The sequence below is a fragment of the Phoca vitulina genome, unplaced genomic scaffold (assembly GCF_004348235.1).
Source record: "Phoca vitulina isolate PV1807 unplaced genomic scaffold, GSC_HSeal_1.0 scaffold3, whole genome shotgun sequence".
Lineage (NCBI taxonomy): Eukaryota > Metazoa > Chordata > Mammalia > Carnivora > Phocidae > Phoca > Phoca vitulina.
This window is the reverse complement of record NW_022589706.1, coordinates 68,211,557-68,228,220: the sequence shown is the minus strand read 5'-3', so window position 1 is coordinate 68,228,220 and position 16,664 is coordinate 68,211,557. Positions and strand designations below refer to the sequence as shown.

The window sequence follows — 16,664 nt, the reverse complement described above, 5'->3', positions numbered from 1 at the left end:
GCGAAGTCTCTCAACCAAATTGGAATATAAAAAATTTACCTCAAATATCAACAAAAAAGTAATATTCTATTTTGCATTCACACAATAATAAAAAAAACTGTCATTTTTTCATGTAAGGTATTTATCACTATAACCTACAGCCACTTACTGAATTCAATTAATCCATTTAAAATTAGGTGAATAATAATACTAAAAAGCATACATTTTCATTGCACTATCCTGCTTAAAACTTCTTACAAAATTCTTATTATATAATGCATGACACCCTCTGACCTCGCTCTGCCTTACGTCTCTCCCCGCTATCTACTGTAAGATTCCACCTTTATTCCAAAACTCCTGGCCTCACAGATATGCTTTATGCATTGATGCAATTACTCATGAATTGCTCTAAGTCTAAACTGTTGTTTTCTTGAACTCACTTAATGGATGTGTTAAGTACCATTATCCAAAACTTAGAAACAAGGCCAAAAAGATGATTACACACTGAACCATTTTTAAAATGCTGTCCCAAGAGTTACTGAATTCTGTAGGACATTAAACCATTATTTGATTTTGCTATTTACTATTACTATTAAGGGCTGCAACTAAGTGAAGTTACATGGTAACTTGTAGATTTGCAACAAATGGTACCTGGTTGTCTGGTAACGGATTATTGCCCTGTAGAACATTAACTGGTTTTGTATTCAATTTTGCAATATTATGCTAACATTATTTTATTAAATTTCTATAAATACCCAGTTTCTAACGCTCTTTAAACCAATTTACCAGTTTCTCTTATTAACTAGTTGAGTAAATCTTTGATTCTTGCCCAAGCTATATTTGTATAAAGTCATGTTTTAAACTTTTGAAAATTATATCTTTAGACAACCCACTGAGATATCCAAGTGGACTCACATGCCAGAATCAATTAAACTACATTGCCAGAGAAATCACTTCACAGTCCGTTTGAGGCCATCCATGTCCCATCTTGGATACCAAAGTGACTCCCAAGTGACAACAGTATTTGACCTTTGCTGACACTCTGTGTTTTCTATGTTTTCTATGTTTTTGTCTTTCCCCTGGTTTTATATGGATTTGTCTTGTTTGTTTGGTTGGTTGGTTTGGTTTGGTTTTGGTTGTTTGGTTCCTTTTGTTTGTTCTTGCTTCTAACAAATTCTGTTATTCTAACTTTCTTATCTAACTCCTGGTTAGGGCTGTGTTCCTTTTCACAACCAAACCTCAAAACTGTTGAGTCTGTCTGGTCTCAAACCACTAAGCCAGATACAACTATATAGTTGAGAAAGCACCCCATGTTAAGTCATGGCTTCAGCTGTGCTCCTTTCCACAGCAAAGTGAGGAACTAGTAAGCAGTGGACCTAGGCCAGTTCCAACCACATGGTCAAGGAAGCACCTGTGTATATGTGAGTATAGTTTTACATGGTCAATAAATCCTTATTTGTGAGGTATCTAATTTAATGGTCTGATCATTTACTATCTCTATGGGGTTGATGATGGAGATCTAGTCTCTGCTGGGTAAAAAGACAACAGAGAATCTGATTTATTAGGGGTTTTTGTCATTGTTGTCTAGTCAGAAGCTCAAATTAATTAAATTTTGTGCCTGCTGAAAAGGAGAGCTACTCTTTGAGATCTGGATATGCGTAAGCCAGAAGTCGGGTTCTCAAAATATATAGTCTCAGAGTCTCATGGAAAGAACTGCATTCTTAAATATAGTTACTTTTCTGGAAGGACAGGGACCTTAACAAATTTTGGAGACCTCAGAAGAAAGGAATTCACCAAATTCATAGTTACTACAAGTGAAATTTAATGGAGAGGCAGGTTTGGATTCCTAGCCTCAGGATCGAAAAGCAAGTAATAAACTTTACAAGATCTAGTCCTGTATTTCTTAATGACATTTCTAGATAGCAGTTACTCTGTACTCTATGCTCAAGGAGGCACACACAATTAATTAACATCTCCTACTGCACAAATGTAAATAATAAGTCCATGATAAAAAACAGGATCAGCCTTTTATCTGAGATCAATAATAATCTTAATATAATATATAATAAATATGATACAGTAATACGTTTATAGTATGATAACATACAATATTAATGTTACAGTACTCTTCGGAAAATATTTGAGATCTAAGAGAACAATGTTAAGAAAAAAATATCCAAATATTAGGAATAAAGCCAAAAGGATGATTGCATGTCTTGTCAATGTCATATTGGAGGCTTAAATAATTCTCGAGGGGACTGTCCTGCTTTTGATTTTGTTATTTGCTGTTCATCAAGGGCACAGACTCTGTGAAGTTACATGTTAATAAGCAGATTTGTGCCCAATAGAGATACAAATGTTTTTGTAAAAAGATAATCTCAAATATGAGTTTATTGCACTGCAAGACATTAATCAGGTTTATAATCACACAGTCTTATTCTAATATTTCTTTATTAAACTTCCTATAAATAACCTGTTCCTCAGATAGTGTTTGAACAGCCCTAATTTTCACTGGTTCCCTCACAGAGTAATCTGAGTAAATCTTTGACATGTGTATAAAAGTCATGTTTTTAACTTTTAAAAATTAAAGTTTTAGGGGGAGCCTGGGTGGCTCAGATGGTTAAGTGTCTGCCTTCGGCTCAGGTCATGAATTCCAGGGTCCTTGGATCGAGTCCCACATTGGGCTCCTGGCTCAGCAGGGAGCCTGCTTCTCCCTCTCCCTCTGCCTCTCCTCCTGCTCACACTCTCTCTCTCTGTATCTCTGTCTCAAATGAATAAATAAAATCTTTTAAAAAAATTACAGTTTTATAGCAACTATTTTTTTAAGACACTACCTATTCTATGAAACCTTTCAAGAATTAATTTGTCTCTATGCCACTATCCTACCCTACTAATTTATTTATTGTCTATTTTGTTTTGCTATACCTAAGAGCCCTACTGACCTAGACCCCGTTGATACTTTTACTGAATCTCCAGGGCTTAACAAAATCAATTACATAAACATCAATTAATAAATGATAATTAAATACATAAATAAGGGAATATATGAATAAATTTAAAGCTGAATTTTATTTATTTCTTCATTGCAAAATAATTTGGATTCATCTTACTTGAATCTTTGTGCTACTTCACCAATAATTAAGAGCCAACTATATCCCCTCACTTCTATTTTTCAGAGTTGTTAGTGGACTGCTCACTATTTGATACATTACTTAGATCTGTAATAGATTACAGAACCAGTAATTTCTAGTTAGGTGTCCTTGCAAGTAAGGAACCTTATTTTTTAAATGTAAGAATTCCATGACCCTCACAGAAGATCTAGATTTTTTTAAAAGCAATACTTTCCTTTTTTTTTTTTAATATCGTATAATTCAGCCTCCATAAATAAAGAGACCTCCTCTCCCTGCTCACCGTGACATCCGCATCCCTTTCAAACAGTACCTAACACTTGTCCTGGACACATAGCTAGCACTGAGCTCAACTGAGAATTCACATTACTCACCTAGTAAGTCCATTTAACAGAATTATCTTCTGAATTCTTCTTCAATTTGGGCTGCTGTACTCTAAGCAATTCTATTGTGATTTTATTATGCAATTCTGTTTTGTTTTTAAAAACTTATTTTTTAAAGTATTTTTTAATGAAGGTTTTATCTATTGCTTTACTGAAATAGACTTGCTTGTTGAACCAGAATAATTTGCTATTTTATCTTGAAAGAATTATTATTTTTACATAAATATAGTAACTTTTAGAAAAGCCACAGTGTCAAAATTGGGAAATCACTTTATTTTATGTTGTTCTTTTATAAGAACAAAAACCAATTTCTGTAAAAATCATTTGTACGGGTCAAGCGTTCTGATTTCCTTAAAATTACTTAATGGTCTACTTATAACAACTAGGAAAGAATCATGAAAAGCTGGAGATTTTAGCACTTTTATGTTCAACCCCACTGCACTGAATCAAAACACAGAAAACAAAACCATATACTGAACAACAGAGGTTTATCTTTGAACTTCTTCAGTTAACAGACCTTATAGGCTTCCAACTGTGTAACAGTAAGTTCCCTTCAAGAAATCATAGTATCACTTCATAAAAGTTAATGGTGTCCCAACTCCCTTTTGTTATGCAGGACTTCCTAGAGAGATGAATGCTATTGGGGAAAAGCATGCATTAATAGTTCCTTTCTCTTTTTCTAAATGTAAACCCAGCATCTCTGCTTCAGTTCTTTTTTTCTCAGCTATAGCAACTTCCAGTGGACTGCTGGGTTAAGTTAAATCTTTAAGATCAGTGTATTCTCGTACCCACTTGGCCCAGTGATAGTTTCTATATACTGTTATTATTATTAAAAAATAAAAGAAAGAGAATCACTGTGATTCATGAACCATAGCTAGGTGGTTGATCTTCTTTTCACTGAAAAATCACTATTTATATTAATGTATCTGCATTTCTTTGGAACATAAATCTACTGAAGGGAACAGCATGCTGAGATGTACTGTCTCACCCCAACTAGCTCCTAATACATGATATGAATTATCTGACAGCTGCTTGCCTCCCATTCAAATCCATATAGTCTAAATAGTCAAGCTAAAAACCCTACTGGTGGGTGTATTCTTCCAAAAGAATGAAGAAAGAAGTAAGAAAGAAAGAGCAAAAACTTCAGTGCATTATAAAGTTTTCTCACAAAGGTTCAGAAATCTTAAATTATGACCAGACAAGTACTATTACTAAATACACTATAGTTCAAAATTTGTTTTAAAGTAAATAAGGTACTTTATAAATCACTATTTTTTTCAACATAATTTTTTGTCTTTGATGTCACTGCCTATTACCATTTTGGATAACATTATCTTGCAATTTATCAGAAGATACTTTTAAAGTAGTAATTTATCAAATTATGATGTGATTAATTATGTAAGTGTCCACATAGATGTCCACAGAACTATTTAAGAAAGCAAAGGATGCAAATTAAATTTCTTTGTTAATAGCCAGGACAGTGTCTTAAGGGCAGATGCTTTTTTCTTAATTTCATAATCAAGAAATAACTAGGTCGAGTAAACTTTCTAATTAAAGTGTAACATAAATGTAGTAAAATATGCAAATCTTAAATGTACCTATTATTTTTTTCTAAGCAATATAAATTGATTTTGAAAAATGTATCCATTTCCAAAACTAACCAAATGAGAAACCAGGTAAATAGATTATTCTAATAAAGCAATAACACATAAAGAACTTCTTAAGGGCTGTTTTTGTTGTGGCTTAAAGAGCCAACTCAACTTACTGTCATGTTAAGATATATTTTAAATGTGAGTTTGGCTTTTAAAATACTTTTTTCTTTCTAAATGACTACTTTAAAAGGCAATATTATTTTTTATTTTAGTTTCTGGCTTGATCCTTGTTATTAATAAAAATTCACTATCATTCACATCGGTACAGCACTTTAAAATTTGCAGAAACTTTTCACATAAAATATGTATTATCTGATCTTTATAACTCTATGAGGTAGAAGGTATTATTATTAAGTGAAGGAAATGACTGGAATTTGGTAACCTTTTCCAAATCATTGTTCCTTTCATCACACCCTACTTGCTTAAAATGAAAAGTTAAAATCATGTATGATGTAAAAGAATTCCTATTTTGTAAATTTGTTTATTTTGATCATGTTTATATGTTAGAAGAAATAGTTTGCCTTTGATTTTTAAGCAATATATTTTATTCCAGACAAGGTTAACAAAGAGAAAAAAATGCATATTCTTATATTAAAGATTAGAAGGCACTAAAGGTGTTTGGGGGAAAAAAAGAAGTATGAAAATATCATAAAGTTGTTCATTAATTTACTACATTTTTAAGAATTATTGCCTTTTTTATATTTTTAGTGACTAAAGATATTTTATAGGTTTTCTTCCCTTCTAAAGTGTTTAATACTCCCCACTCCCCCTGGCATACACATACTCTGACACCACAAATTTCTCTCAGACCAGAACTAGCCTGAGGCACAATCCACAGGAAGCTCTGAAGGAGAAAAAGCAGTAACAGCAGGTGCAGAGGCCACAGAGCAAGACAGAGGTGGGTAATGTGTGATTCTCTGACAGTTGCCAAGTTTCTTGGAGGATCAAATACATGCTTCTTGCATAATGCCCACAATTTTTGCCACTGTCTGTCTTTTGCTCAACTTAAGCTGCTGTCATATGGAAAACATGATACTATATATAAAAAACCCAGAAGAATCCACTGAAAAACTGCTAGAACTGATAAATAAATTCAGTAAAGTCACAAGATACAAAATCAATGTACAGAAATCTGTCGCATTTCTATACACCAATAATGAAGCAGCAGAAATTAAGAAAACAATCCCATTTACAATTGCACCAAAAATAATCAGACACCTAGGAATAAACCTAACCAAAGAGGTGAAAGACCTATACTCTGAAAACTATAAAACACTGATGAAAGAAACTGGAGACTACACAAAGAAATGGAAAGACATTCTATGCTCATGGATTAGAAGAACAAACACTGTTAAAATACCTATACTACCCGAAGCAATCTATACATTTAAAGCAATCCCTATCAAAATACCAACAGCATTTTTCACAGAACTAGAACAAATAATCCTAAAATTTGTATGGAACCACAAAGGACCCCAAATAGTCAAAGCAAGCTTGAAAAAGAAAAGCAAAGTTGGAGGCATCACAATTCTGGACTTTAAGTTATATTACAAAGCTATAGTAATCAAAACAGCATGGTACTGGCACCAAAAAAAATAGGCACATAAATCAATGGAACAGAATAGAAAACCCAGATATAAACCCACAACTATATGGTCAATTAGTCTTTGATAAAACAGGAAAGAATATCCAATGAGTAAAGGACAGTCTCTTCAATAAATGGTGTTGGGAGAACTGGACAGAAACATGCAAAGAAATGAAACTGGACCACTTCTTACACCATACATAAAAATAAATTCAAAATGGATGAAAAACCTAAATGTGAGACAGTAAACCATCAAAATCCTAGAAAAGAACATAGGCAGTAACCTCCTTGATATCAGTTGTAGCAATGTTTTTCTAGGTATGTCTCCTGGGACAAGGGAAACAAAAGCAAAAATAAACTATTGGGACCACATCAAAACAAAAAGCCCTGAGAAACAAACTGAGGGTTCTAGAGGGGAGAGGGTGGGGGGATGGGTTAGCCTGGTGATGGGTATTAAAGAGGGCACGTACTGAATGGAGCACTGGATGTTATACGCAAACAATGAATCATGGAACACTACATCAAAAACTAATGATGTATGGTGATTAACATAACATAATAAAATAAAATTTAAAAAAAAAGCTTCTGCACAGCAAAGTAAATAATGAACAAAACTAAAAGGCAACCAATGGAATGGGAGAAGATATTTGCAAATGATATATCCAATAAAGGATTAGTATCCAAAATATATAAGGAACTTATAAAACTCAACATCCAAAAAACAAATAATCCAATTAAAAAATGGGCAGTAGACGTGAACAGACATTTCTCCAAAGAAGACATACAGATGGCCAACAGACAAACGAAAAGATGTTCATTATCACTTACCATCAGGCACAAGTTTATTATAATTGTATATTTCTTGAACTTGGAAGTCGAAATTTCTTTTATTTAATTTTCTAAAATTAATAGGTATTTATTTATTTTAAAGACTTTATTTATTTATTCGACAGAGAGAGAGAGGGAGAGGGAGCATAAGCAGGGGGCACGGCAGAGGGAGAAGCAGGCTCCCCGCTGAGCAGGGAGCCTGATGGGGACTCGATCCCAGGATCCTGGGATCATGACCTGAGCCAAAGGCAGACGCTTAACTGACTGAGCCGCCCAGGCACCCCTAAAATTAATAAGTATTTAAATTTAAATTTTAAAATAATATAATAACTTCAAGAAAAATAATTTTTTCTTTATTGTTTAACTAGAATAATGTAAAAGCTTCAAATTCCAATGACTAGTCCCTCAGAAACGGGAGTTATTTTATTCAAGGTCAATTCTGTGTTATACATTGATCGTAGAGCTGTTTAGATGGTCAGAGATTTGTCATGGATTCTGAATCAATAAATATTCTCTCTCATGCTATGAAAACTAGCCAGCCCATGGGGTTACCTAAATAAGGCATAAAATAGTTTTCATCTCACAGAAAATTAAGATAACTTGATCCAATTAAAAATAAAATTGTCATTTTTGCATTCTAACCCCAAGAATAAAAGGTAAATTAACTTTATTTTCCAATTTCTTATTTTTAGAAGAGATATAAACTATCTTATAGTTACCTAGATGTAGTATGGTTAAAGAAAAGAATCTTAAATTGCCTTCTACTACTGTCCATCTCAAATATTTTCTTGATAAACAGCAATAAGCAGAAATATGTACTGTTCTTAATAAACATGTATGTTTGGGATATTTTGTTATAGTGGACCTTACAGCCTAAGACACTTGCATTCAGGAAAAAAGCACAAAGGAAAAAATTAAGTGCTAGGTACATCTCATGTGAACTTTATGAAGAGAAGTGGTAATAATTATGATACTGCAACTTTATTTACTCAAACTGGTCTTCAAGTCATTTTAGATGAAGTGAGTTAACTCTATGAATAAGATATTCATAATTCTGTGCACCAAACATACAAATTGTGATAGCTTCTAAATGAAAATGACTCATCCCCAAAACTAGGAGAAAAAAAAAAAAAAATGAATGGAATGTTTTATCCAGTTCTGCTTTTTTAAAGTCAATTCTGAGTCTGCCAGTTTATAAGAAATGAAGTGAATGAGACTAGATAAAATATTCAGGGGAGTTTTAAAACATCACCTTAGACATATTTGATCAAGAACTTACATTTTTAAATATATTTAATATATATTTTAATACATTTTTTAATATATTTTAATACACTTTTAATAGATTATCCAAAAATATTACAAATAATTGACTATTTCTTGTCCTCTCTGTATGGTATGTCCATACTGTGGTACTAATATGATCCTGGAAACCATTCCATAAGGCTGACTATCCTAAAATGAAATATGTTTCTACTGGAAGAATATCATAATTGGTATGATCTTGAACAGGGACTTAGGATCCTTAGGATCAAAAATCAGAGCTGTATCAAACAGTGATCATAAAATCATGTGCACATTTGTATTTGACAAATATATGACAAATAAATGTAATTTGACAAATTAAAATGTCAAAAAATGTGCATTAGCACACCACATACAACGATTCTACGAAATTCATATCTATATGAGCATATGTCACAACCTGATCAACAATTATACCTTTAATTCACCCATATTTATTATGTATCAGGCACTATACTAGATGCTATCAGAAACGCTAATGTGTACAAAACTTCTTCCATTTAAATGAATGTGGTCTAATAGGTAAAATGAAATCTATTCATTCAAATAACTAAGTAGTGGGTGCCATATATGTGATAGAAGTTAGAAGTACATTGATGGGAAAAGTATCATTAGTAACTAGAAAAATCAATACAGGGATTATGGATTAGTGCTATTAATCTAAAATTAATGTACTAGTTATCAACAAATGTAATTCAATGTTTAATGAGTGATACTTGTGATTTTCCTTCTGAAAATTTATGAGGATTGAGAAGAACGATTTGTGTGCCTCCATTTCCTTACAAATATTAATGGCTCCTTCTTCTCATTAAATGTACTTGTAGCTTGCAATGATATTACCTTTAATTCCCTTGACAACGAGTTAAACAAAAGCTGAGATCATTATTTTAACTCTCAAAAAGCCAGTAACATTTTTACATATCTGGAAGTCTCATTTAGGATTTCAGAGTTAGGAGGAAACATTTCTTGAAGTAGATCTTCTAATTATCATCTTTCCTTTGCTTTTAATTTTGAGCTTCAAAAACCTTCATGCAACAGAATGTAAGTGTGAAAGTACATATACCAAAAGGCCAGTAGAGCTCATTTGCCTGGTGGATGGTAAAGGTGGGGTGTTTCTTTGAACATGAATGTACTTTCTTCTTTTCCCACTGCCTCTTGGAGTCCCTGCTCAACATTAGCAGCTGGGCCTCAGTGGTAGAAATTAGCAAAAGACATTAAGTTACATATATATTTAATAATGTCAATTAAGCATGTGAGCAAGACTCCACGTAAATTAGGGGTACAGGAATTATCAGTTAATTAAAAGAACTGAGATACACTCAATTTTTTGAGAATATGAGAGTCATTAGTGCCCACCAAATATATCTGGTCTACACCTTCCAGACACAAGGAAGAGACTGTATTTCTTGGAGTTTTTGTGGCTAGTTTGGGCTAAGTGACTAGAACTAGTCAATAAATTGTGAGAGAAAGTGAAATGAGTCTCTCACAGGTCAGAGCATTTATTACCGGGATGAGAACCTCCAGAGATCTCTTTTTGCCATGATGAAAGGCAATATTTGCAATGGTAGCTGGTTGAACAGCCCGGACACAGAATGAGACATTAAACAGAACTCCCAGAACCTTCCACAACAAACATATAGCCTGACTGAGAAATAAATCCATACTGTGAAAGTCACTAAGATTTGGAGGTTATTTGTGAACACATATCCTAGCTTATCCTTATTCATATATTCCAGCCCTTTCCTCGCTGTAAGGATGCCAGAGTCTCTGTATTATCCATTACATATGAATGTCCATTACATATGAATATATCCTCATATTAATAATTTTTTTTAGAGCAAGGTGATCTTGCAAATACATATGGAGTTAAATGTCACTGTATAAAACTGTTGGAGAAACCATGACATATCCTTAAATTTATTCATTTATATACCACAGTCTGGAGGGAAAGTTCCTAGAAAGAACGAGCCTATTTTTAGAAAAGCTTTCTAAAATATTTGGACCATACTATTTTATCAAGGAAATAACTCAATAGAGGAAAATGAAGGAAAATCTTTATTTAAAACAGCCTGAGGGCGCCTGGGTGGCTCAGTTGGTTAAGCGACTGCCTTCGGCTCAGGTCATGATCCTGGAGTCCCGGGATCGAGTCCCGCATCAGGCTCCCTGCTCGGCAGGGAGTCTGCTTCTCCCTCTGACCCTCCCCCCCTCTCATGTGCTCTCTCTCATTCTCTCTCTCTCAAATAAATAAATAAAATCTTTAAAAAAAATAAATAAATAAATAAATAAAACAGCCTGAAAATATATAATAAATGTGAATGCTTATCAAATTTTTCCAGGTATATTTTAGCTTCCTGTAATAAATTTAAGCCAACTCCAATTTCTTCTGAGCCCCTGATGTTCAAAGAGTTAATACATCCTCCCCTCTCCCTTCAAACTGAAATATCCCCATACAAATACACTAAAAACACTAGAATTGTGGTCTATCTAACTTATTAGAGTGTATCTCTGGTCATTCAGAAACCCTCAGCATCTTAATAAATAAAGCCGTATTCTATGGGTAACCTTAAATCCCCATGAACTAGACAAAATACTCGAGTTCCTTCTAAATATGAATTTTTTTTGTGACAAAATTCCTTTCTAGATGAGATATCTTTCAGTAAAGATGTTGATACCATTCATTAGCACATCAATAAATACTACCGCATTTTAAGTTCAGATTCAGCACTAAATTTTGTTTCTTTTTTGTATCCCTTACAGAGGGTGGTAGCCTATACCTAGAGCAAGTATAGGCTGCCTTAACTGTGTTAACTTCATTACACGGAAATAATGCAAAAAAATTAATTTTAAATCTATTATATTCCCCACAAAGCATCTAGGGTTTAAAGTCAGACAGGTAGAATCCAAATCTAAATCCTATCTTTGCCACCTACTCTCTGTATTTTGGGGCAAGATGCTTATCTTCTCAGTACTTTACTGTCCTCTTTTATAAATGTGATTAATAATAGCATCACTTGGGTCATAGTATGACTAAGGACTCGATGTGATAATACACATGAAGCATTAAGAGCAGTCCCTTGGTCCAAATAAGTATTAAAAATACATGTTACTATTATTATTGCTCTAAAAGGAAAGAATAACTGAACATGAATGTTTTCTTAAATACATACATTTGCTTGAATTACTTTGCAAGAGGAATAAAAAAAATGTGTGTCACTATTCACACATAAAGCTATAATTTCTTAAATATATAAGTCACTTTTTAACATATAACTAAAATTACTGAAGAGTCCTAACATTTGTTCCTTATATTGCTATGAGTTAAAGAATATATTTTATGCATTTTAAATTCATGATTACACTGTGAATAAAAAGGATGAGCTATAAGTTGTGAAATCCAAAGAAAACAGTAAAGTCATGAAATAATTTTTGATAGGTTTCATATGGAAATTCAAGCATCAGTATTTATTTCAACAAGTGTGACCTGTAAATTCAATGAACGTGTACAATATTTTAACCAAGTTTCTGGTTCTAACAATGATAGCCTTTCCCCAACCATGGCAATGATGTAACCCTGCCATCTAGTGGACGATGGACAGGGACACTTTTTGAAAATTCTGTAAAAAGCCTCAAATAAAAGAACAAACTTGCATCTTTGTGTTCTGACATTTTAAATTTTAAATCTTGAAAGTGGATCTGGTAAGAAGCGTAATTTGTGATGTTATAAGGAGAATTATTTAAATATATTATTTAAAAACATGAGATAGAATATGTTAAAGGCCCAACTTTGGAAAAGGCTAATACATAGTGTACAATTATTAATATAAATACATCTCTATAAAGGAAAAATGAGAATTTTGTGAAGAGAAATGTTTCATAAAAAGTCATTTTAGCCATAAATTTTAATGTTGCATCAGCTGTAAATCTTTTTTAACATGTTCTTGCACTTAAAAAATAGCAACTGTGGGGCGTCAGTTAATGATCTGACTCTTGATTTCGGCTCAAGTCATGATCTCAGGGTCATGGAATTGAGCCCTGTGTCAGTTTCTGTGCGGGGCACGGAGCCTGCTTAAGATTCTCTCTCTCCCTCTGCTCCTCTTCCCCCCAATAACCCCCAGCCCACACACAAGCACTCTCTCTTTCTCTAAAAAAAAAGCAACAGCAATAATAATAAAACAACACCAAAAAAAAGATGAAATATAATACAGGATCTTTCTCTATGTACAAATATAAACACACACACACACAACCATTTTTTAGTATAACGGAAACAAAAAGTCCACTATCATTTGTTGTTTTGTAGTTACTGATTTGCCCAAGATTAAGGTCTGTCCAAACCTAACCTAATTGCTAGAACTTTTAACTTCAGGCACAATGGTTTTGCTCTCACTCAGTGTTGCCTCAGTCACTTAAGACTTCTTCACAACACAATTGTCAAAATCAGATGACCTATTTTCATTTGAAACAAAATCATCTAAAATACATAGAGATAAAATATACAAGTAATATAGTTTTGAGCATTTTTCACACATATCCATGAATAGGTAGACAGATCATTTTTAGGAAACACTGTTAAATATCAAGAATCAAAACTACTGCTGAAAAAGGAAACATCTGCGAGAAAGTGAGCAAAGAGAACTCCAAAAGTCAAGCCCACCCCAGTATTTGTGAGACCTGAGGCGTTCCGGACCTCCTGGGCGGTAGGTAGTCCACTCATCACCTCTTCCCACCCTGGCTTTATCTCTCACTGTGAAGGAGCATCCTACACATGCCTCTAAGACACCACAGCCCCCAAGTGCAAACTAAGACCCGACTCCCCTGTACACACGCTACCTTCACCCTCACCTGAAGGCTCCTGCAGTTTGGACAAGGAATCTGGAATCTTGGTTACCTAGAATGTGTCAAAGCTTTGGATGGGCATTTTGTCTTGACCCCAAAGGCTCCTCATTCTGTGTGAACAGGCAACTGTAAAGGACAGGCAGAGGAGGATCCACCAAGGGGTCAATGGGTGGTACTGGCATAAGTGTGGCTTATAACTGGACATTTTTAGAGTGGCTATAGAGTAGAGAGATGGTGTGAAATAATGGTTATCAAAGGGTACCCTCATGATGATCAGCTTTTTTTCTTAGCTTGTGTATCCCAGGTCTTGTTCTAGAAGAGAGAATATAAAACTTTCCATGGAAGCAAGGAAGATACGAATTAAGGGTAACCATCATGGTGTGCTATAATCTGTCATGACGCATAAGAGTCTCAAGTGAAAACGTAGCCTCTCTAACTTGGGACATCAACTAAGGAGACCAATTTTCCCTTCAAATATGAAGTATCTATTCTCTAGTCTGTTTTTTTTTTTTTTTTTGTCAGTCTGTTTTCATATCGCAAGAGGCATGAATATCCCAGTCACATACATAATTATTTTATAAATGCAAGTATATGCATATACTTACCATGCTGTTCATTTTTGAAGATGATGAACCTGCTCTTTGCTTTCTTAGACCATTCACTTCTTCTACATTTCCATCTTTTGGTTTCAAAATCATTCTGCTACTCCCTGCAGTTCCTTCAGATGAGGATCGCAGTCGCCTTTCTATAAATCTTCCTTCACGATATGGACTGAAGCTACTGGCAAGAACTATTAAAATAGATAAATAAATAAATAAATAAATAAAAATTAATACAAATGCTTAAATGTAGTTTTATAAATGTTCCACTGAAAGAAAATGAGAAACTCTTACTGTCATTCAAAAACTCTCTATCACAGAAAAAATTTTTTAATTAATAGTGGTAAATTTAGTATACTTAATCATGTAATCACTTCAAAGCTGAAAACCTTCATAGTCATCCTTGGCTTCTCCATACCTCACAAAATCACATAAGCAAATCCTGTCCTTATTACCTTCAAAGTGTATACAGAATCTCATCACTTCTTACTACCTTCCCCATGAATACCCTGGACCAAACTCCATCAACCCTAGCTTGGGTTACTATAATACTTAAACCATCTCCTGCTTTTGCCTAGTCCCACCTGCCTCTCTCCCCCCAAAAAACACAGCCTGCTTTCCACATGGTAACCAGAATGATACACTGAAGACATTAAGTGACATTGGTCATGATCACTCTTCTAGTCATAGAGTTGATATTTTCACAATAGCCTATCAGTTTCCTTATGATATGACCCTATTCTGTCCCCCTGCCCCAGTTCACCTCTCCAACTTCACCTTCTACTGAGTCCTCCTCTTTCACTCTGCTTATGCTGCACTGGACTTCTTGCAGTTGCAGGCACACTGCAGTCCCACGGCCTTTACCCCATAGCCTTTGCACAGTTATATTTCTTTTAAATATTTGTATATCTTACTCCCTCATCACCTTCAGCTCTCTGCTAATATGTTACCTTGACTAATACCCTGCTCACCATACTTAAAAGGGTCTTTGTGAGACCTGAGGCCAAACTACAAACAATGAACTATCAGAAAGTGAAATTAAGAAAACAATCCCATTTATAATATCATCAAAAAGGATAAAATACTTAGAATCAAATTTAACCACAGAAGGGAAAGATCACTCTGCTGGAAACTATAAGACACTGATGAAAGGAGTTGAAGAATACATAAATAAATGGAAATATATTCTGTGTTCATAGATTGGAAGAATCAATATTGTTAAAATGTCCTTACTACTTAAAGCAACCTACAGATTCAATGCAATCCCTATCAAAATTATAATGAGGTTTTTCACAGAAATACAAAAAAACTATTCTACAAAAGAACCGCAAAAGACCCCAAGTAGCCAAAGCAATCTTGAGAAAGAAGAAAGCTGCAGGTGTCACATTTCCTGATCTCAAACTATACTACAAAGCTATAGCAATCAAACATTATGGTGTTGGCATGAAAACAGACACATAGATCAAAGGGACAGAATAAAGAGCCCAGAAATAAAACCATCATATATGAGCAATTAATTTTCACCAAAGGACCCAAGAATATGCAATGCAGAAAGGATAGTCTCTTCAGTAAATGGTGTTGGGAAAACTGGATAGCCATATGCAAATGAATGAACCTAGAACCCCATCTTATAGCGTACAAAAAAACCATCTCAAAATGAATTAAAGATTTGAACAAAAGGCCTGAAAGTGTAAAACTCCTAGAAAAAAAAGTAGGGGTAAGCTGCTTGACATTAGTCTTGGCAATGACTTCTTGAAATTCACAGCAAAAACCAAAGCAACGAAAGCAAAAATAAACAAAATGGGACTATTTCGAAGTGAGCTTCTGCACAGCAAAGTAAACAATCAACAAAATGAAAAGGCAAATTATGGAATGGGAGAAAATATTTTCAAATAACATATCCTATAAGGGGTTAATATTCAAAATATACAAGGAACTCATACAACTCAACAGAAAATAATAATAACCCAATTTAAAAACAGGCAAAAAGGCTAAATAGACATTTTTTTTCCAAAAAGACATACAAAATAGCGAACAGGTATATGAAAAGGCGTTCAACATCACTAATAATCAGGGAAATGTAAATCAAAGCCACAACGAGATATCCCATCACACCAGTTAGGATGCCTGTTAGTAAAAAGTCAAAAGATAACAAGTAGTGTCAAGACTGAAAAAAAGGGAACCTTTATACACTGATGGTGGGGGTATAAACTGGTACAGCGACTATGGAAAAATTATAGAGTTTCTTCAAGGAATTAAAAATAAAGTTACCATATGATCCAGGAATTCCATTTCTGGGCATATATCCAAAGGAAATGAAATCATTATCTCAAAGAGATATCTGTAGCCCCATGTTTATAGTAGCATTA

At 33.9% G+C, this 16,664-nt stretch overlaps 1 protein-coding gene across 7 annotated transcripts in view; it reads right to left on the bottom strand.

The window, feature by feature from the left end:
• Window positions 1-16,664, bottom strand: part of CCSER1 (coiled-coil serine rich protein 1) — a 1,349,277-nt gene that overhangs the window by 1,179,793 nt on the left and 152,820 nt on the right. For all 7 annotated transcript variants that reach the window (XM_032400829.1, XM_032400826.1, XM_032400831.1 and 4 more), the window contains one exon: window positions 14,302-14,486. In XM_032400829.1, coding sequence (XP_032256720.1) covers window positions 14,302-14,486 — 185 coding nt within the window. The remainder of the gene's footprint in view (window positions 1-14,301; window positions 14,487-16,664) is intronic.